Source organism: Primulina huaijiensis, chromosome 4 (genome assembly GCF_012295235.1).
Source record: "Primulina huaijiensis isolate GDHJ02 chromosome 4, ASM1229523v2, whole genome shotgun sequence".
Classification (NCBI taxonomy): Eukaryota; Viridiplantae; Streptophyta; class Magnoliopsida; order Lamiales; family Gesneriaceae; genus Primulina; species Primulina huaijiensis.
In genome coordinates this window covers 21,329,847-21,352,594 of record NC_133309.1, presented here as the reverse complement: position 1 = coordinate 21,352,594, position 22,748 = coordinate 21,329,847, and the positions used below count along the sequence as shown (strand labels likewise).

Genomic DNA, 22,748 nt, shown 5'->3' with positions numbered 1-22,748 from the left:
ATCACATGGGTTGCCTATTACCAAATCATGAGGATGATTTTTTTTCCATCTGTAGGTTGGATCTGTCAAACTTCTTTGTGCAACCGGTCTAGTTTGCAACTGACCAGTTCTTCTACTACAGTTGGATTGACTTTAGTTTGTGTTTGAATATTATCTTGGTGTTTTTCAAACTGATTATCAAGAACCGCGTCCTGTCCAATTTATTGATTTACCACTTCAAGTTCTGGTATTTGAAGAAAATTTCTGACATCGTTAACTTCATCTTCACTGTCATCCCCCAAACTGATATTTGTTAAGCGATTGTTTAGCTCAACTGGATCAGTTGGATTATCAATTAGTATAGTTTCATAAAAAACAATATGTATAGATTCTTCAATATTAAGAGTAAGCTTATTAAATATTCAATAAGATTTACTAACTGATAAATAACCAAGAAATAATCATTCGTCTGATTTAACATCGAAGGCAGTTGAGTGATTTTTATCATTATTGTGTATGAAGCACTTATACCCGAATATTTTGAAGTATGAAACACACTTTTCTTTTCATGCCAGATTTCATAGGGTGTCTTTGAATGATTTTTATTAATCATCGATCTGTTATGAGTGCAACATGCTGCATTAATTGCTTCTGCCCAAAACCTTTGAGAAATACCATAATTATATAGCATAGTTCTCGCCACCTTCTTAAGAGTCTGATTTATGTGTTCAGCTACACCATTCCACTGTGGTGTTCTTGCAGCTGAGAACTCATGTCGGATTCCCAAATTTTCAAGAAACTGAGATAGAGTTTAATTGACAAATTCAGTTATCCGATTGGATCTTATTCTGTCAATTCCAACCGATCTATTATTTAAAAATCTTTTGAAAAATTTTATCAGTTGCGAAGTAGTTTAATCTTTGGATTTAAGAAAGATTATTTAAGTAAATCTAGAGAAGTCATCAACAATAACTAATATATATTTCATTCCCTCTAAGCTCATAACTGATATTAGACCAAACAAGTTCATACACATCAGTTTTAAGCATCAGGTAAAAGTTTTACTTTATTTGTTTTTGAAAGATGATATAACTTGCTTCCCAAACTGACGAGCTCCAAATTTTATCTTTTGAAAACTCAATTTTTTGCAGACCAGTTACCAGTTCATGGTTACTCAGTTGTGCAATGTTTTGAAGTTTAGGTGGTTCAACCTTTTATGTCATAACCAGTTCTTATATTGATTTGAAGCAACGAAGCAGACTGGTCTTTGGTCAGTTTTCCTATAACTTGCAATCACAAATAACAAATAAATTTGGCATTTGGGTCCTGAACTGATTAGTCTTTTAAGAAACCAAACTCGGATCAGTCGAACTGACTTTCCAGTCGCTGTGTTCCAAATAGATCTACCTAGTTTGTGTGTGTTAGGATTGTTGTGTGCAGATAATACAATATGTGTTTTAGCTCTATTCGTCTTGTTGTTCATCTGATATCGCTTTTGAATGGGCTTGCAATTATGATAATGACTGTAATAGCCATTTATAGAGTTTTGTTTGTTATAACTGGATCGCTTAGATGACCAGATCCGTGAATCAGTTGAACTCTTTGGACTATATCCAATCCCGTGCCTTTTAGCCTTGTTCATATTTTCAATCGACTGTTCAACCGGCTTACTGGCTCATGTTGTTTATGTTTCATAACTGATTTAACAAAGTGAATGTATTTCTCTTTGTATGTATTCAATTCTGGTTTAGTACCGCTTGTTAAGGGTTTATCTTGGCTGTTAAAGCTTATAAAACCAGTTTTGTTTCCAACTGATTTCAATAAACCTTGTATTTCAGTCAACGTGACTGATGACTTGTTCTAGACTTGAATCAGATCAGTTAGTCTTGAGTTTTCAAACTTCAACTGCAGATTCAAGGATTGATTCTCATCCTTTTCCACTGTCAGCTTAGCAATCTCCTTTTTGATATTAGACATTTTAACCGATTGTGAACAATCAATTTTAGTTTTGTCGTTGGTAGGATCAGTTTTCGTAGCTTTAGATTCTTCAAAGAGAGAGCAAGCTTACGGTACTCATTTACCATGTCATGTAGGGTTGAAATAAGTTCTTCACGTGTAAAATCAGTAGAACTGAAATCAAATACATGCTCGTTGCTAGATTCCAGTTCATCATCATCAGCCACGAGGTATTTCACCTCTTCTTCATCACTAGAGCAGTTTAAGCTCTCAGTTTTGATGCTACGCTGTCAGTTTCTGCCCATTTTGATTTGGTTTCTTCAGCTACTAGGGCTTCGTGCTTCTTCTTGGATGATTTCTTGTCATCCTTAGATCTTTCCATGTGTTCGAAGGGTTTCTTTTTCTTATCAACTGATAGTCTGATGTCCTTATTTGGCTTGAGACAATCAGCTATGAAATGACCAGTTTCGCCACAGTTGTAGCACGTGTTCGGTTCTTCTTTTGATTCATTCCTTTGGTACGTAGTTCCTTTGGAATGATCCTTGATTCTTTCTCATGAATCTTCCGAACTATTTTACAAACAATAACATTGTGTCATTGCTCAGTTGCTCAGCTGTCTTCTCAACTGAAACAGTTGGCTCCAATTTCAGAGTGCTGAGGGCAATTGTGAAAGGTGGAACTGATGGTTCGACCTCTCTTGTTTACATTTCGAATTCATATGCTTTTAGATCTTCAAACATATTATGTAGTTCCACTTTGTTGAGATATTTTGATTCTCACATGGCCATAGTTTTAACATCCCACTCTTTGGGAATGCCATACTTCACTTTTAGAGCAACTACTTTGTTTGAATACACTTTTCTTACTGCATCCAGTTCATTCACGATGCCGCTCAATCGTTCATCAAATTCGTTCATTGACTCGACAACCTTCATTTTGATGTTATCGAATTTTTGCAGGGCAACTGAGAGTTTTTCTCCTTGATTTGCTCATTTCTTTCACATAGCTGGATCAACTTCTCTCAAATTTTTTTAGCAGATTTGCACATTTTGATCTTGTCGAAGTTGTTCTTGTCCAGCATCTTGTAAAGAATATAATTGGCAACATTATCCAGATTTGCCTTCTTTTTATCTTCAGTTTTACACTCATCGTGTGGCTTCTCAAAGCGATGAGGTGCTTCATCAGTTAGAGCAACTGCAGTATTTGTCTTCATTATTTTTATTGGTCCATCAGTTATGACGTACCACATATCATCATTTTGTGCAGCTATATGAGCCTCCATTCTAATCTTCCAATCATCAAATTCTCCTCTGAAAACATGGGAATTTTATTGAATGAAGATATGGTTATCAGATGTAAGTGTTTGGCAGTATTCAAGACAAGATTTAACTGCTCTGATACCACTTGTTAAGATCAATAATAGGGATGAAATGTTTAGAAGGGGGGTTGAATAAGCACTTCAGCTTTTTGAAATCTTTTTCAAACATGAATCAGTTTTTTGAGGAACTGATCCTGAAATCTCGTATGTCTATATCAATCAGTTGACTAATAATAGTAGTGCGGAAATAAAATGAAAGATAGATTGAATAATTTGGCTAGGATATCGTGATAACTGAATGAATGACATGATAAACACAAAGATTTTTATGGATGTTCAGAGACTCCAAATGCTCCTACGTCATCCTTCTATCTCGAGGATAGGAATTCACTAAAAGATTTTGATTGATTATAATGTAATGTAATAACCCACTTCAGTTGGACTTAAACAATGCAAAACTAAAACTCTTAGCCTTTCTTTTCACTTATCAGTTGATAAATGAATAGTTCAAATAAGTAGTCTGAATGCTATGAATAAATCAATGAAGTGTGAGCTAGATTTGTGAGTTGCAAACCGAATAGAAACTTGAAAGTAAATCGCAACTGACTAATTGTTCTTGTTGTTATTGTTGTTCATAATCGTTCGTGATGGTTAACCTTTTCTCAACTTAACTCATCAGCTATATATAGTCTTCGATTTCAACGGTCACATTTAATGCATTTCATGATTAATATCAGTTGAGCCGTCTTTTAGTCCATGTAGATGACTTTTTCTGACAGAAGTACGATGTATCAGACAGTTATGCTTCATTTGTTCTGCTTTGGTACAGACTGTCTGTTTGTCTGCTGAGATTCAGATTGCAACCGATGATGTGGCTAACTGATCAGGAGTCAAACTAGTCGAATGATCAGTTCAGCTGGTCTACATCAGTTCTAACTGATATTCTTTCAGTTTGAACACTTCAGTTCAGCTTTCGGTTTATGCTATACCAGTTCAGTTCGTCAATCTTTGAATCATCGGTTTGAAACTTTATTAATTCCTTTGAGAAATTTAGTTTGTTTACTTCAGTTTTACTTGGTTCATGAAGTGTTATAAGTCTCTTTCAATTCAGTTACGTTCTTTCAGTTCAGTTATTGGTTCAGTTCAGGTCTTTTGATCGGTTACTGGTCAGTTTTTCAAACTTTGAAACTTATAAATTCCAATAGCCACCCTAAATTTTGGAGAAAATAATTCGGCCGCTATCCTTCCACCGCCCCGACGCCACCGCATTTCTGAAAATCCGGCTATCCAATTTCGAATCAAACTCCGCTTAGATCTCTAGTGCTATCTGTACGAGAAACAAAGTTCTGATCGTGGACTTGATATGAAGTTCGAAGAAGCAAGAAGATCCACTTGTATGAATTTAAAAGAAGGACGATATCTGTTTAAAACTCGGAATAATTGGAATCTGCCCGATCAGATCGGGCGTTGGCGGGCACAATGCTTGCGCTCTGTGCATAGATGGCAGCGTGGCCGCCACGCCACACTGCACATCGCGTGCGCGGCCCTGCACTCAGGGTGCACTGCCCTAAACTGTTACGAGCAGTTCGAAATTTTTTTTCCCTGATTAAAATCAAAATTTTAACGATGCATCAATCTTTTGAATTTTTTGTGTGGTTAGAAATAAAATACTCAACATGAAATTAAACCATATGATATAGGGAACCTGGCTTTGATATCACTGTTGGAAATCGATTTTCTCATGTCCAAAACAGAGCGGAAGTTTAAAAAAAATTATTTGACATTCAAATAAAGTTTTTGAGAATTCATATGGTTTGAACAAAATAAACATTCATAGGGCGTTTATGAGTATACATTGAGTGAATAAATCACTTGGCACCAACTATTCCGGGATTGACAGTGATAGCTCTTGTAGCATTCCCTACGAACGATCTTCTTGAAACTTTTCTTCAATCTCCAATAAAGTCCACGACTGAAATATTTGTTCCTCCTCTAAATTGTACTAGAAAATTTAGAAGAGATTTAACATTAAGATAAAAAACAAAACGACGGCTCAAACCCTAAAATATTTTTGAGATGGCCGAAATTTTGAAGAAGTAGGAGGAGAGAATTTTCGAAAATTTCACGTGTCGAGGCTAGGGTTTGTGTCCTCTTTTTAAATCATGAGTCCTTAACCTAGTTTCCTTAATTATATGTTTAGGGTTTCTTAATTAAATAAAACATTAATGAGCTTAGTTAATTAATTTAGATAGTCCAACTAGTTTAATTAATTAATATTTCAAAGTCCATTAAGAACTTTAATAGTTTAGCATGTTGGATTCGTACTCCTACAAGATCATTATGCATACTCTCATTATATTTAATTCGATATTTTATAAACTCAACCTTTGAGTTTAATATTTTAAACTCTCAATTTTCCATAAATTCAACTCTTTGAATTTACTATATCATAATTTTATATAAATTCAACCATTTGAATTTATTGTCTAAACGGTAACAAATGATCTTGTATTTGTGTGACCCTCAATGATTCAGAGATACAGTTAGTCGTGAGTTCACAACTCTTTGTGATTCAAGACATTGTCCTTTACTCGAGCTTACCCCAATTTGCCACATTTTATGTGTCAACATTTGATCACGAGAATGTCAGAATTCATTTTTCTGATTAAACTAATCGAATCTTAGTAAGAGCGTCTAGTAGCATCTTCCCATGATTCGTGATTATCACTGATAGTGCCTACAAGAACCAATCAGTTATGATTAATGTACAATACGGTCCTTTCATCTCATATATCCCGATCGAATCTGCAACCATTGATTCATCGAGGGGGTTACATGTTATATTCGATAGCGATGTGATACATTCATTAAATATTCACAGTGTCATCGCACGCAAAACTAGAGAACTTTTGTCCCTAATGTACATCTTACACTCTGGCCAGAGATTTCATGCATTACAATTTCGTTAAATTACATAGGATATCAACATCCATATGTGAGCGGTGAATTCCTGACTACAATGCACTGGCTCCTACACATGTTACAATTGCACCCAACCTCTCCACCTTGTGACCCTCGTGGAGTCAGTAAACGAGTCAAAATACAATCTTAGTATGTAGAGTCTTAGTGTTGTCTCGGATCGTAAGGACTAATGATGTACAATCATAACCACATACTTGTCCTCTCGATGAATGATAACCACTTGGAAAACCTGAGAATGTGTTTTTCAGTACAATCATCATATGATTACTCATCTGCATGATTGAATATCTATATGCACTTACCATGAAACAGGGTAGACAATATCACAAATGCTAGTCTCAAACTCAAGCGGCCTTTATCTTTGTTTTTAGGCTGCTGAATCGTCTAGAAATGAATTCATAATATATAGTGTTTAAAAATGAGTTTCAAGATCGAAATATGATTCATTTGTATTAAAGTATAATCAAGGTCTTTATCCATGGTTTTTATTATGGGTATACAGAGAAAGTAAAACGAAACCAAGAAATATATATTATATTAAAATAAATATTGTTTATTACAAACGAGTCAATAAATTTCTTAACCAACCGTTGGATTACAGGACATCTACTCTAACATGCAAGTTGCACTCGATGCTGCAAAGGGTACCGAATACATCCTCGACCACACAAAGGCAAAATACGTGCATCGTGATATAAAAAGAACAAATATTCTTCTTGGTGAAGGCCACAGAGCAAAGGTGCTGCCAAATCCAATGCATATCTTAGTTTTAGTCGAGGATGATGCCCTCTGAATATCAAAACGCCATATTTTTTTTGAAGAAAATGTGACATTTTTTTTATCCATTTCCATAGGTAGCAGATTTTGGCAGGGCAAAGCTTGTTGGTAGAACAAATAAAGATGAGCTATTAGCAACTCGACTTGTTGGAACCCCGGGATATCTTTCTCCAGAGTAAGCGTTGATCTCCTGGATCAAAATTTTATCCAAAACCATAAAAGAATCCTATTTAATAAATAAAAAAAAATCAATCATTATTATACATTGCATCTGGTCTAATTTTGCAGGGCTGTGAAAGAGCTACAAGTAACTACCAAGACTGATGTTTTTGTATTTGGAGTAGTTCTTTCCGAGCTAATAACCAGCCAAAGCTCTAGTACGTGACAACAAGGTGCCGAATAGAATGAAATCACTCATCACATAAGTAAGCAAATTGAAGAAATCCTTTTAACCAAAATTTTGATCAGAAAATGTATGAACAGAGAAAAAAATCAAATTTCAAACACACTTCAATATTATTTGGCCAGGTAAACAGTGTCTTCCATGAAAAAGATCCAGAACCCGCACTCGAGTTGATTATAGATGGAAGTCTCAAAGGAAATTACCTTTCTGAAGTCATATACAAGGTCAATAATAACATCGATTCCATCCACATTTGTAGTAGACTCAGACATCTAATTAGTTTCAAGAAATTTCGACACTAGCTGATGATTATTTTCTAAACTTGTGCTAATGGTGTCTGAGTGATGATCCACTCGACAGGGGCGGTATACACGAAGTGGTTGTTGCTCTAGCTCGAATCCGAATGTCATCCATCGAATGGGAAGCATCACTGGGAGAAAACAGTCAGATTTCCAGTGGAGTTTTCATTGGCAGATGACAATTTAGCTTCATTTCTTTACTATATATAAGCTACTAGCCTGCATGAAAATTTCATATTTTTATTCCCTTTATAGTTTTAGGTGTGACATGTTCAAAAAGCAAGAGTAATTTAATTTTCTTGGCAAGTTACAACTTTTTATGCATAATAACTCATTGATATTCCCATTAAACAAGCAGTTCGATTCATATCAAATACAAAACTAAATATTTTATTGTATATGTGATAATTAATATATGATAGCTCTCTCATGAGACGATTTCATTAATATTTATCCTGAGACAGATCTGTTTCACAAATTGATCTATGAGACGGTCTCACAAGAGTTTTTGTGTTAATATACATCATATTATAACTCAACAAGTGCTAGATTATATACTCTAAAAACAAAGTACTTATCGGAGCATTATTATTAATTATAAACATGTATTAAAACACAAAAACTACTATGATTGTCTCAAAAATAATTTTGTGAGACGGATCTTCTACAAAATTCAACCCATAAAAAGTACTATTTTTAAAACAAAACTATTACTTTTCACTCTAAATATGAACCTATCAACCGATCTCAGGAATTACAGGCGACCTATTCATTTTATTGAAATTGTTGGAGCATCTGGTGCAATAAAAACCCGCCGATTTATTTGCGGGTAACTAACAACTGGTTAATTAAAAAACTCGAACTTTTTTTCATCCGGTTCAACTACCGGTCTGATTTGATATATTGTCTTCCTAATAAAAAAAGGAAATAAAATAATTTTAAGATAATGAACTGAAAATAGAAGCCCAATAAATAGAAACAAACGTGCCCAACTAAATGAAGCCCAAATTGAAAGTGTGAGCTCGCATTTTCACCCTCTACCCCACGAAGAACCAGCACTCAAAATGATCCATTCTCCTTGCAGTTCCTCATCAATCCTTCGTACAGAATCCACAGATTCAGGCGCAAGTTGTGCAGTAGAAGCCCATTGAAAACGATGCGGAATTGACGCTCAATTTTCGTTTTTTCACCCATTTTCCGCTAGATCTCATCTGTGATCGCTGTGGCAAATTGAATCAGGTCAGTCGAAATCAGATTAAATCGTTCGATTAGAAGGAGGAATGGCGGGAGCAGCGTCTGCGCTGTTCCTATTGGACATAAAGGGTAGGGTTCTGGTGTGGAGGGACTATCGTGGAGACGTCTCCGCGGTACAAGCCGAGCGTTTCTTCACCAAGCTCATTGAGAAAGAGGTTTCACTTCTTTGTATATTTTATGTTCACGCTTCATGTCTGTTTGATTGATTCTTCCGTTTTTTGGGTTTTATTTTTTTAGGTGATTACTGTTTAGTGTACTGATGATCTGCATCTTGTGTATGAAAATGCATAGAATCTTGAACATTTTATTTTTTCTGTTACGAAAGTGAGAGAATTTGGGTGGGCGAGATTAGTTTTAGCTTGATCTGATCTTTATTGTTTTGATTGATCTAACTTTTGTACGGGAAATGGAAATTATGTGGTTTCGATGATTTCAGAAGTTTAGTTGAGCACTTGAGCTGTAGGAGAACTCATAATTGTTAAAAGCCTGCAAGGTATGCTTCTGGGCTCAAGGCACACACACCCAACCTTTGTACCTGTAAGCATGCCAACATCCAGCTCTTTACTCAGATGCGCACCTTGTGAATAAAGCAAGCGCCTTGGAAGCCCAAAATGTGCCTCCGATGAATGGACCATCTGTTTTAAGTAAAATCCATTGTAATAGCCTTTAATATTTACTTGTACTCTAAATGATATGTCAAGCAATCAATGTTGTCTAATAATGAAACTCGATAAACCAATTAGAACATGTATATAATCTGCAAAATCCCAAATATTTTCATGTGGGCCCGCTTCTAATCTTTTTTTTTTTTTTGAGTTAGCCCACTTCTAATCTTGAAATATAATGATTGAAATTTTGCCACATTAAATGGGGTGAATTAGTATAGAAAAATCTATATAATCTTAATTCGATAAAATCTGCTTCTCACACACTCACGTTCATCATTATCTTAAAAAAAAAATCAAATCCCTTGAACTTCAGTCATAAAACAAACAAATAATAATAATGTCAACATATTTTAATTTGATGAAATTGTTTTCTAATCCTCTCACCTTCAACAATCTACGCGCGAATAACAGAATATGGTTTTTCTTTATAATTCTCATCTCCCTATACTATTTTCGGATTATAGATGTCGCCAAGATAGACTTGTTTGCTCAAAACAATGTTGTCACACGTGGATTTCAACTTTTGTTGTGACTTCTTTGTATACGAATATTACGGCGACGTGCTTCTCGAAATTAATGAGCAACCATCAATCGGGCGGAGTTCAATCCTCATTAATTCTCATGGCTCATCCAATATTGGCCAACTTCTCAGTTCTTGATCGATCAACACTCGACGGTCATTCTCATGGTCGTCCAATATCGGCCAACTTCTCAGTTCTTGATCGATCATCTCAAGCGAATCGTCATGGCGTATGAATTGATCGAAGCCGATATGGATTGAACTCCGCCTGATCGATGGTTGCTCATTAATTCGGAGAAGCACGTCGCCGTAATATTCGCATACGAAGAGGTCACAGTAAAAGTTGAAATCCACGTGAAATCGATTGCCAAGAGTGGTGACGACATTGTTTTGAGCAAACAAGTCTATCTTGACGACATCCATAATCCGAAAATAGTGTAGGGAAGAGAATTATAAAGAAAAAACAGATTTTGTTATTCACGCGTAGATTGTCGAAAATGAGAGGATTAGAAAACAATTTGATCAAATTAAAATATGTTGACAATTATTATTATTTGTTCGTTTTATTACTTGAAGTTCAAGGGATTTGAATTTTTTTTAAGATAATGATGAAAGTGAGTGTGTCAGAGGTAGATTTTATCGAATTAAGATTATATGAATATTTTTTCTATACTAATTCACCCCACTTAATGTAACAAAATTTCAACCATTATATTTCAAGATTAGGTGTGGGCTAATTCAAAAAAAAAAAAAATATTAGGCGTGGGCCCACATGAAAATATTTGGGATTTTGCAGATTATATAAATGTTCTAATTGGTTTATCGAGTTTCATTATTGGACAACATTGATTGCATGATATAATAATTTTTGCAAGGTGGTGGTTGTTAAATAGCTTATAAATTTCATTTTACATGGTTAGTGAATAATGACATCATTTTCTTCATTCATGTAAAGTTTAAAAAGTTTGATACTCAATCTGTCTCACTTAAGTCATAGTCTAAGGACTAAAGGTTTACCAAAGTTACTAAGGAGTCTAGGAGCATGTGCGCAAAGGTGAGACACGCTAGTTGAAAATTGATATATGTAAGATCATAGTTGTCAATAGCCCCCGTAGCCCTCGCTATAGCGAATAGCGTAACGAAGCGACACCCCATCGCTACGGACCGCTACGCGCCATGGACTTTCCAATAGCGCTCGCTATCCTCGCTATTGGCACTGTAGCGACAATCGCGATAGCTGAAATAGCGGCACTATTGCAAAGCAAAGCTGCATGCTTATTTTCTGTCTTTTTTCCTTCTAATTTTGGTTTTTTTGGCATGTACTTAGTTAGGTTTTTGCTGAAAATTATATTTTTCTGCATTTCTTGCTTCTCTTTTGTGTCTTCTATGATATTTCAATGAAAAAACTTAAAATAATTTCAGGTTTTAGTATTTTAAAATTAAAGTTGAAGGAATATTATGCTGAAAATTAAGGTTTTTGAATTGATGTTACTATATGCTATATATTATATATTTATATACTTGTGGCGCTTTACTTTCAAATAACCCTCGCTACGCTATTCGCTATGCGATATAGCCATGAGTAACCTTTGCTCTACGGGGCGCTATACGCGATTGACAACTATGCGTAAGATAATTCTCAATCAAATTGAACCATGATCAGTTGATTCAAAAATCTCATAATCTATTAATTATGTACTCCAAATTTAGAAATCAAGCCACCAAATTAAGATTATCAGTGATAAATTATGTTTTTGACACGTAAATGACGGACATTTACACGCAAACCAAAATTTCAGTCGTTATGACCAAAATAATTTGCAAAAAGAATGATAAATAATAGATTGATAAATTTATATGACACACAAAGCATGTCTTGCACCTTGGACCTTGAGAGTCTGGAGCTCGAGCATGCCTTAACGCACTAGATAATTTGTACTCTCCAATTTTGGGTGTGTGCCTTGAGCTCAGATGTTTTCCTACAGTAAGGTGTTAATGTAGCTAAGAGCTTAGGCTCAAAGTACATTCACACACCCAAAATTGGAGAGTGCGACTTATCTCGAGTGTTAAAGGCATGACTCGAGCTCCAGATTCTCAAGGTGCAGGTTAGTGTGCCTCAACTAAGGTGCAAGGCACTCCTTGTGCGTCTTATTAATTTATCAGTCTATTATTTATAATTTTTTTGCAAATTATTTTGGTTCTACTGACTGAAATTTGGGCTTCGCGTGCAAATGTCCATCATTTACGTGTGAAAAGCATAATTTATCACTGATAATCGTAATTTGGTGGTTTGATTTCTAAATTTGGGATATATAATTCATATATTATGAGATTTTTGAATCAGTTGATCATGTGTCAATTTGATTGAGAATTGTCTAATGTATATCAATTTTTCTCTCAGTGTGCCTCACATTCGCACACAGCTCCTAGACTCCTTAGGTACACTGACACCTTAACGTAGCCTATTGCTTTTGATAACTATAGGAAAGCATAGATAGAGTTGAATTTTAAGCATGCCATGCGCAAACTTTTGTTCGTACAAATTGGAGTTATCGTTTCATATATTTTGTATTCATGCATCTCTAATATTTGGTGGAAAAAAATTGTTCATGTTGCTAAAAATATTGTAAATTTAAAGATTAAATATTGAAATCTTGTAGCTTATATGTGATGCATGAATACTTTTCAACATGCTTATGTTCTCATTCAAACGCACACTGAGAAACTTTCCAAGGGATCACCCATCCCATAATTGTCCCAAGTGAAGCACGATTAACTTTATAGTTTTTATATAATGAGTTCTCGAAAAGAAGGTGCACCTTGATGATTCTTTTATTCTTGTACGGGGTATCGCAATCACCCCTCATTCAGAACGCAACGTGAACTTGCACAGTCTCCCTCTCATTCCGGTGTGGGATCAGTTCATTCATTTTTCCCTTCGCCTAAAAGCCTGTCAGGAGCTGCTAATTGTCCGTGCAACCTCTTGGCACTGGCGATCACTCCCCTCCTCTTTTCAGCCCCTGGCCCTGCCCACCAGTTTCCGCTTGGTTTGTCTCCGAACCACACCGTACTGAGAGAGGTAGTCTCTGATGCCATTTGAAACGCCCCAAAATTCTACGATTGTCCCAACTGTACCAACGCTGATATTTCCAACGTGCTTATTTTCTCACTCAAACGCACCTAGGAAACTTCCCAACACATCCCATAATTGTCCCAAACCACGTTTAACTTTAGAGTTCTTATGTGATGCGTTCCCAAAAAAAGTTGCAGCTTGATGATATGCTATCAAATCTTTTTATGTTCTTCATTCTGGTATGGGGTATCACCTGAGATATCGGTAAAAGTGCCAACACTCTATAGTTTGGTATGGATTGGTTTTGTTATGGAAAATTAATTACTTTTGTCTAGATCCTTGACCTGTTTTACGCTGGTTCATAGTTGAAAGTGCACGTGATCTTCTGTTATTCTTATCATACTCACTTAAAGAATAGATTTGTCTAGAAACTTGTGTTTTGGGGCATTGCTTCCCACATAAAATCAGAGTTTCCGGCCAAATGACAAAATTGGTTATTTATTGTATTCTGTACCTATCTTAGCTTGGTGCATTCTCTATAATGTTATTTTTAAATGGTATAGGGCGATCCAGAATCTCAAGATCCAGTTGTGCATGATAATGGTGTTACATACATGTTTGTACAACACAACAATGTTTATCTCATGATTGCTTCGCGGCAAAACTGCAATGCTGCTAGCCTTCTTCTATTCCTACACCGTGTAGTTGATGTAAGCACTATGGATAATCAAGGAATCGCACATCAGGATATTTTCAGCTAGTCATTAATGTAATTTTCTTCTATTTTGTCGCTCATAAAATAATTTCTGACAGGTCTTCAAACATTACTTTGAAGTTTTAGAAGAGGAATCACTGAGAGATAATTTTGTTGTGGTGGTATGGTAACTTTTTTGGACTGTTTATTATTTAAATTTTCGAGAATGCAGTTTTCTAATTATGTGTGTATATAACTGATGCCTAATACTTTTTCAGTATGAGTTACTTGACGAAATTATGGACTTTGGCTACCCGCAATACACTGAAGCAAAGATTCTTAGTGAGTTCATAAAAACTGATGCTTATAGAATGGAAGTATCTCAGAGGCCTCCAATGGCTGTTACAAATGCAGTGTCGTGGCGCAGTGAAGGAATTCGGTACAAAAAGAATGAAGTAAGTTTTTTTTATCAACCTTTTGATGTGTTTCTTAGTAACTGGATTTTATGGACTTCTGGTGTTTTTTCAGGTGTTTCTTGATGTTGTTGAAAGTGTTAATATACTAGTCAATACTAATGGCCAAATAATTAGATCAGACGTTGTTGGGGCGCTAAAGATGCGAACATACTTGAGGTTTGTCCACACATTTTTTGCTACTTCCTGAGCTATATCTTGTGAAATAAGGGAAAGCTCTGGAAGCTATTGTGCGAATTAGAATTTTGTTAAGGTGTAGATATATGGCATATAAATACATCATTGTTTTGGTCAAATTGGAAACCTTGATTTTGTTTGTGATCGGGCCTTTCTTCCATGTTGATTATACCATTAGAAAGTGCCAGTGAACTCAAATGCTAGCTGACGAAAGTATGATAGTTAACCATGCAATATCGCTAGAGTTTACTGCATTTTATAATTTTGATTCTAATTTTCCAATTTTTCTTGTCCGTTGTTTGTTATGATGATTAATGACACTTTATCAACTGCAGTGGGATGCCTGAATGTAAGCTTGGGCTAAATGATAGAGTTTTGCTGGAGGCACAAGGGCGAGCTACTAAGGGAAAAGCCATTGACCTGGATGATATCAAGTTTCATCAGTATGTGATTATTTGTGTATTAATTTCAATGCATGATTGTTGTTGATTTTTATAAATTATGTGATGTGCATTAGTTTAGCGTGTACTGGTACTTGTGCTTATGTAGAATTCTTTATAATTTTTAATTATGTATATATAAATGTATTTTTAATTGAATGATTAGCTCACGCTATTTGTTTCAACTTCTGTTTATTGCTTTAGGTGTGTGCGGTTGGCCCGTTTTGAAAATGATCGAACAATATCTTTCATTCCTCCTGATGGATCTTTTGATCTCATGACTTACAGGCTTAGCACTCAGGTTTGGTGCTTGCATACGTGGCCCATTTTCTTCCTATTATTAGATTTTATCCTCTTCATGATTCAAACGTACAGATGGGATGGTTTATTCATAGAATGTTGCTTGGACGAAAAAAAGCTTGTGAATAACGGAGTCCCAAATTGTTCGTCCATTCTTCAAAATTTGACCCATTTTTTGGAAGGGGAAAAACAATTGCTCTCTAGAGTTCTCTATCGAGCTCCTCTTTGTGGAAAATGATCAGTGTCTTAAAACATGTGGTCATTGTGTTTTCCAGGTAAAGCCTCTGATATGGGTAGAAGCTCAGGTTGAAAGACATTCTAGAAGTCGCATAGAAATTATGGTAAAAGCCAGGAGCCAGTACAAGGAGCGTAGGTATGCTAAAATCTATTTTTGTCATTGTGAATGGTTATGATATGATTTTTATTTGGCTGGCATTGTCTTTTTCATTTCTGAGCTGATTTGAATTTCAGCACTGCAACTAATGTCGAAATTGAGTTACCCGTGCCTACTGATGCTACTAATCCAAATGTCCGTACGTCAATGGGATCTGCTGCTTATGCCCCAGAAAATGATGCTCTAGTTTGGAAAATTAAATCTTTCCCGGGTGGTAAGGTAGGAGAGTTGTGTTCCTGCTCTTTAGTTATATGTGTTGGTATGCTTGTCTTGACTTGCTTATTTTTCAGGAATACATGTTAAGAGCAGAATTTAGGCTTCCTAGCATAACATCTGAGGAATCAGTGCCCGAGAGAAAAGCTCCTATAAGAGTGAAGTTTGAAATACCATATTTTACTGTTTCAGGAATACAGGTGGGCCGCCAATAAAAAATTCTTATATTTATTTTCATGTTGCGATTTTGGTACATTGCAATTTCAAACACCATGCCTTAGATATGATAAAATCACTGATTTCTTTGGGATTCCGTGTGATATCGTAAAATTCATATTTCTTTCGAATTCCATGGGAAGAATATAAAGTTTGTGCCATAAATGAGTGGTAAAATCCATGAAACTATTCTTAGAAAAAGAAAGAGAGCAGGTTGCAATATTGCAACCACCCCATCCTTCAGAAATGTTGCGGTTTAGAGGGTTTATAGTTTGTTCAGATGTCCAAACAAGTTAAGCTATCAAAATTCTCATTACTATTAGGTTCACAATTTTATACCAGCGTCAAGTAAATTTTTTTGGAGAACTTATAAAACTTTTGTTAAATGATATCGAGAACGCAAAAGAAGAAATCAAAATGCAAAACCAGGCTAAACCATGCGACGATATCATAGACTAGAAATAGATTACGTGGAACTTTTTATTGCTTCATTCGAGATAAAATTCATGGTGTAGTGGCATCCTTATGACGTTGAGAATGGGGACTTTTACTGTGGGTTTTTCATAACAGGTTAATGATTTCTATTAATTTGCCTGATCTCTCTGTCTTTCAACTTATTTTCAACTGAAGAGTTAGCTCTGGTAGACTAGATTACAGTGTATGCATATTTTTTTCAGCTACTTGTTCATGATTAGCTTTTCCTTGTATTTATTTGGAACATGGATTTGTAGGTTCGATACTTGAAAATCATTGAGAAAAGCGGCTATCAGGCCCTTCCATGGGTGAGATACATTACAATGGCCGGTGAATACGAGCTGAGACTTATTTGATGACTTGATCGCCGCTTCTTCGTTTTGGATTTCCTGAAATTTCCGTGCTTGTTATCTCAAACGATTCGTTAAGCCCATCTCCGACCTGTGGAAAATCACGTTTCCTTGTTGTAAGTGGTGAACTCTGGAGCAATTCATTGTCATACCGGACGTGGGCTTGTAACAGTGACATCATTTGCTAACTTTTTATTTAATGCAAGTATTGGACTGTCAATTTTTTACTCGTTTTGTAGAGAGAATATGTTGACACCTATTGATAAAAGTGTATTTGCTTCAAGAAATTAATCCTCTCAGTTTGGATCACTTGGAAACACTATAATATGTATTTATAGCTGCATTTTCAGTGAGTGTGAAAGGCCAAGTGGTTATTGAGTTTGATTTCAATAAATTGGTGATCGAAAATGCAAAATAATGTGCTTCTCTTGGAGCCTTCTTCAAATTCTATTTCAAGTTTGCAACCAGAGACTCAAGAATCACAGATTCTGAAGAACATTATACTTATCTACCGAGTTCCACTGAATTTGTTTTCGTAACTGCCATGTACAAGGATTTTGAAATTTGTATGGTACGTTACATGGATTTTGAAATTTGTATGGTACGTTAGGTTGTACTTGGATGAAAAGATTTGATTCAGGAAGGTATTTGAAGACTACGTCTGCATAACTTAAGAAAATAATAGATTTGAATCCCATAAATCAATTGTATTTAAAATTCATGGCTCTAAATCTCTCTATCCATGTACACCCTTGGTTAATTTGGTATCATGATCCCAATTTAAGAACAAACTAACAGGTTTGAACTTTCTACTGAAAAAAGAAGGTATAATACAATTTTCCTCAGTATATTACATGTAGGGCAATGCTACATTTCTTTCTCTAAGAAAAACCTAAAAAAAAAATAGAAAAAGGAGAAGAAAAGAAACACCAAGATATCACTAATTATGCAATTCATAGGCAATATAGGAGCCTTTCTGAATGCATGTTTCCTACAACGCTAAAAAATGGCATCATATACCATCAAACTGTACCCCAGCTCTTTCTTTGTTCACAATGAAGAGAATATGATCACATTCCACGATCTTGTAGTACCTGTTATCAGAAGCAGAATTCCTATGAAAACAATACAGATTTTTATCCGATAGCAGTCGACTCTCACCAAGAATTCGTAGCTATTTAAATTTAAGATTGTAGCAAAAAATGTGACCCGGGTAGAAATCTTGAATTGCATGAAACTGGAACAAACCAGATTCCTGGATGGAAAGGTTGGCACTCTGAATCTTTCACGATGAAACAACTCGGGTGTTCGACTAGAAAACGAGGGTGTGTCATCGATAGGGCCGATGAGGGCGCATTATCCCACCAATCTTCATCTCTACAAATGAATTCATAACTTTATAATATGGAACTTTTCAAATTACTATATTTTATCTGGTTTTGGACATGCAGACATATTTCGAGGTAAATTGCCAGAGACTACTTCAATGTCAAACAAAGTTTATTGGGCAATCAAATTTGAATTCGAGCATGGATGAAGCCAACAAATTTCGCAAATTGCAACTTAATGAACTTGATGAACTCCGAAATGATACATATGATAATTCAAAGATTTATAAAACAAAAATCAAATCATTTCATGATAGAACATTAATCATTAGAAAATCATTTGAGATTGGTCAAAAAGTTTGCTTTATAATTCTCGACTTCACATTTTTCCTGGAAAATTACGATCGAGGTGGACAAGACCATATGTCGTAAAACATGTGTACTCTTATGGAGTTTTGGACATTGAAAATCCTAGAAATGATGATGTTTTTAAAGTAATAGACAAAGACTTAAACTTTTTATAGAAAATGAGTTCTTTAAAGATAAATTTATTCCACTTTTCTGTACCTTGATATTTTTTGTGTTGTTTTAATTTTTTTTTTCAGGTTTCCTTAATTTTTTTCCCCAATTATGTGGGGGATAACGGAACTATGTGGCTCTCACAGTCGGTTAATTAATTTCCCACAATAGTTGATACAAAACTTTTAAAAAAAACATTTCTTTCTTTTCAAAATGGATGAAATTCTCAAAAAAAAATATAAGTATTTTCTTTCTGTTTCTAAACATTTCTGAGATAAATTTATAAGGTCAGATGTAAAAGATTGAGAATGCTTATTAAAAAAAGAATTCCAGAATATATTCGTCTTGTAATTGAAGCCAAAGTCCGATTAAGAGGAGAATTTCTACAGTCGTTACTCATTCGGTATATGTCTGGATTAGGAAAAACACTTATGCTAAAAAAACAAAGGGCAAAAAAGTTAGAGGTATGTCATAAGTGTGCGAGAATGAATTGTGAAAATGATGTAGTACTTTGGGATTTGTTTAAAAAAACAGAGAAGATAAAATTGATTTCATTAAGACTGAGCTGAGTGAAGAGTCTTTAGATGACCTCTTATTAACTATTGAGATGCATTCTAATTGACATGTGCATATTACACTTCTACGTTTATGGAAACAATTCCAAGATGAGCGTCATCGTAATATTCTTGGGAATCTGAATAAAAAAGACCATGTTTGCTAATTTATAAGAAAATTGGATGGAAAGCATATCCTCGACTCACAGAAGGTGTTGAAGCCGTTTCTGGACGTAAAATCTGAGTAAAATTGTGAGCCACAATCACATCACTGTTTATACGCATGTGTGCGTCATTATTTTTTTATTATTTATCCTGTTATCAGCTGGGACCCATAATTTTGTCATGATAACATCTTATTACCTCTATAAAATATCTCACCTTTCTCTCCATTTTTGTAGAACAAAAAGAAAGTAAAAACATGGATGGATCTTCTGCACAAACATTGAAAAATATTTGTGTATTTTGTGGGCCTAGTTCTGGAAAAAAATGAAGTGTTTGTAGAAGAAGAAAATAATCCTGGCAAGGTATTAGTTGAGAGAAAAAAATATATATACAAGGTGTGTGTGTGTGTGTGTGTGTGTGTAAATAGAAAGTTCATGATGAAAGAGATATCACCTGAAATTTTATTGAAGATAAGAAACGGAAACACAAACCAATCCATGACTTCATCAATGATCAATATTTCTTTTCTTACTGCTAGATTTAGGGCTGGGAAAATATACCGAAATATCGAAATACCGAAATCCACTAGAATGCGTCTACCGAAATTACCAAAAAAATCAATATACCGAAAATTTATACCGTACCGAAATTTTCGGTATCGGTATCGGTATCGGGAAGTAAATATTTTTTTTACCGAAATACCAAAAATAATTTTTTTTATTTTTTTTTTAAAATTTAAGTTCGGTATACCGATAAAATGTCGGTATAGCGAAAATATTTTCGGTATACCGATATTTTTTCGATATACCGACATTTTTTCGGTGTCGGTACGGTATCCGGTAAGAACTTTTTCATNTGTGAAAAATTTATTATAAAGTACCAAATCCACCTGGTAATGCAAATAAAAGCATCAAAATTTTCAATTATTTTGGTGATTTTGTCATACATAGATTAAACTCTCAATTCTTCCCCAATGGTAACTCTTGTGATATTACCTTCAGCTAAAGATATAGGAATAATGCTCAAAACTTAACTACTTTCAAGATGAGCTGCTGTTGAAACTGATCTCATTAAACTAATATTACATCTACCATATATTAAGTGGATTTTTCTCTCAGCTAATACATTGCCAAGATTAATTGCTTCTTTTACAAACACTTCATTTTTCCGGAACTAGACCCACAAAATACATAAATATTTTTCAATGTTTTTGGAGAGGATCCAACCATATTTTTAGTTTCTTTTTTGGTCAAAATAAGAGAGAAAGATGAAATATTTTATAGGGGGAATTAGATGTTATTATGAAAAATTTTGACTCCCACCTGAGAATAGAATAAATAGTAAAAAAAATAATTACACTCACATGCATATATACAGTGATGTTATTGTGGCTCATAATTTTCCTGTGGTTTTATTTCCGGAAACGGCTTCAACGCCTTCTATGATTCGAGGATATGCTTCCCATCCAATTTTCTTATAAATTGACAAACGTGGTAATTTTTAGTCAGATTCCCAAGACAATTATAATGATGATCGTCTTGGAATTGTTTTCATAAACGGAGAAGTTCAATATGCACATGTCCACTAGAATGCGTCTCAAGAGTCAATAAGAGGTCATCTAAAGACTTTTTACTTAGTCCATTCTTAATGAAATCAATTTTATCTTCTCTGTTTTTTGAAACAAATCCCAAAGATCTACAACGTTTGTCACAATTCATTCTCGCACACTTATGACATATCTATAACCTTTTTGCCCTTCGTTTTTCAACATAGGTTATTTTTTTCCTAATCCAGAAATATACCGAATAAGTAACGACTGTGGAAATTCTCCTCTTAATCGGACTTTGACTTTAATTACAAGACAAATATATTCTTGAATTCTTTTTTTCATAAACATTCTCAATCTTTCATGTTTAGAAAGAGAAGGAAAATATTTAATTTTTTTTTATAGAATTTCATTCATTTTGAAAAGAAAGAAATATTTTTTAAAAAGTTTTGTATCAGCTATTGTGGGAAACTGATTTAACCGACTGTGAAAGCCACGAAGTGTTGTTATCCGCCACTTAACCGGGGAAAAAAATTAAGGAAACCTGGAAACAAACAAACAAACAAAATTAAAACAACACAAAAAATATCAAGGAACAGAAAGTGGAATAAATTCATCTTGAAAGATCTCATTTTGTTGAAAAGGTTTAAGTCTTTGTCCATTTACTTTAAAAACATCATCATTTCTAGAATTTCCAATGTCCAAAGCTCCATAGGAGTACACATGTTTTACAACATATGGTCCTGTCCACCTCGATCGTAATTTTTCATGAAAAATGTGAAGTCGAGAATTATAAAGCAAGATCTTTTGACCAATCTCAAATGATTTTCTAAAGATTGTTCTATCGTGAAATGATTTGGTTTTTGCTTTATAAATCTTCGAATTCTCATATGTATCATTTTTTAGTTCATCAAGTTCATTAAGTTGCAATTTGCGAAATTTGTTGACATCATCCATGCTCGAATTCAAAGTTTTGATTGCCCAATAAACTTTATATTTCAATTTCAAAGGCAAATGACAATGTTTTCCAAAAACCAACCTATAAGGATACATATTCAATGATGTTTTAAAAGCTGTTCGATATGCCCAAATGCATCATTAAATCGTAGAGACCAATATTTTTTATTTAAGTTAACAGTTTTTTTCTAAAATTTGCTTTATCTCCGTGCTAGCTAGTTCAATTTGTCTATTTGTTTGAGGCTGATAAGAAGTAGTAACTTTGTGAGTAATACTATATTTTTTCATTAATGAAGCAAATTGTTTATTAACAAAGTGAGTCCCCCCCCCCCCAATCACTTATCATGGCTCGAAGAACTCAAATCTAGTGAACATGTTTTCTTTTAAAAATTTGATGACTATTTTATGATCGTTTGTTCGATATGAAATTGTCTCTATCCATTTGGAAACATAATCAACTGCAACTAAAATATGCAATTATCCAAACGACGGTGGAAAAGGTCCCATAAAATCAATTCTCCAACAGTAAAATATTTCAATATCAATGATATGCATGATTCAAATGCATCATGTTTTTTTTTTTTGAAATCGCACCCAATTTTTGATAATTTTCATAGATCTTGCATATTTTTTAAATAAAGTGGGCCAATAAAATCAACACTGCAAGATTTTTACAGCCGTTTTCTTTGAAGAAAAATTTCCCTTCTGAATGATAAAAT

General features: G+C 34.5%; 1 protein-coding gene across 1 annotated transcript; it reads left to right on the top strand.

Annotated features, from left to right (window-relative positions):
* Nucleotides 1-8,710: 8,710 nt before the first annotated feature.
* LOC140975393 (AP-1 complex subunit mu-2) lies at nucleotides 8,711-17,269 on the top strand. Its single transcript, XM_073439084.1, has 11 exons — nucleotides 8,711-9,123; nucleotides 13,793-13,939; nucleotides 14,043-14,105; nucleotides 14,202-14,378; nucleotides 14,452-14,555; nucleotides 14,909-15,016; nucleotides 15,218-15,314; nucleotides 15,589-15,686; nucleotides 15,785-15,926; nucleotides 15,998-16,120; nucleotides 16,868-17,269. The coding sequence occupies exons 1-11, from the start codon at nucleotides 8,995-8,997 to the stop codon at nucleotides 16,964-16,966; spliced, it is 1,287 nt and encodes a 428-aa protein (XP_073295185.1). The 5' UTR covers nucleotides 8,711-8,994; the 3' UTR covers nucleotides 16,967-17,269.
* The last annotated feature ends 5,479 nt before the right edge of the window (nucleotides 17,270-22,748 follow it).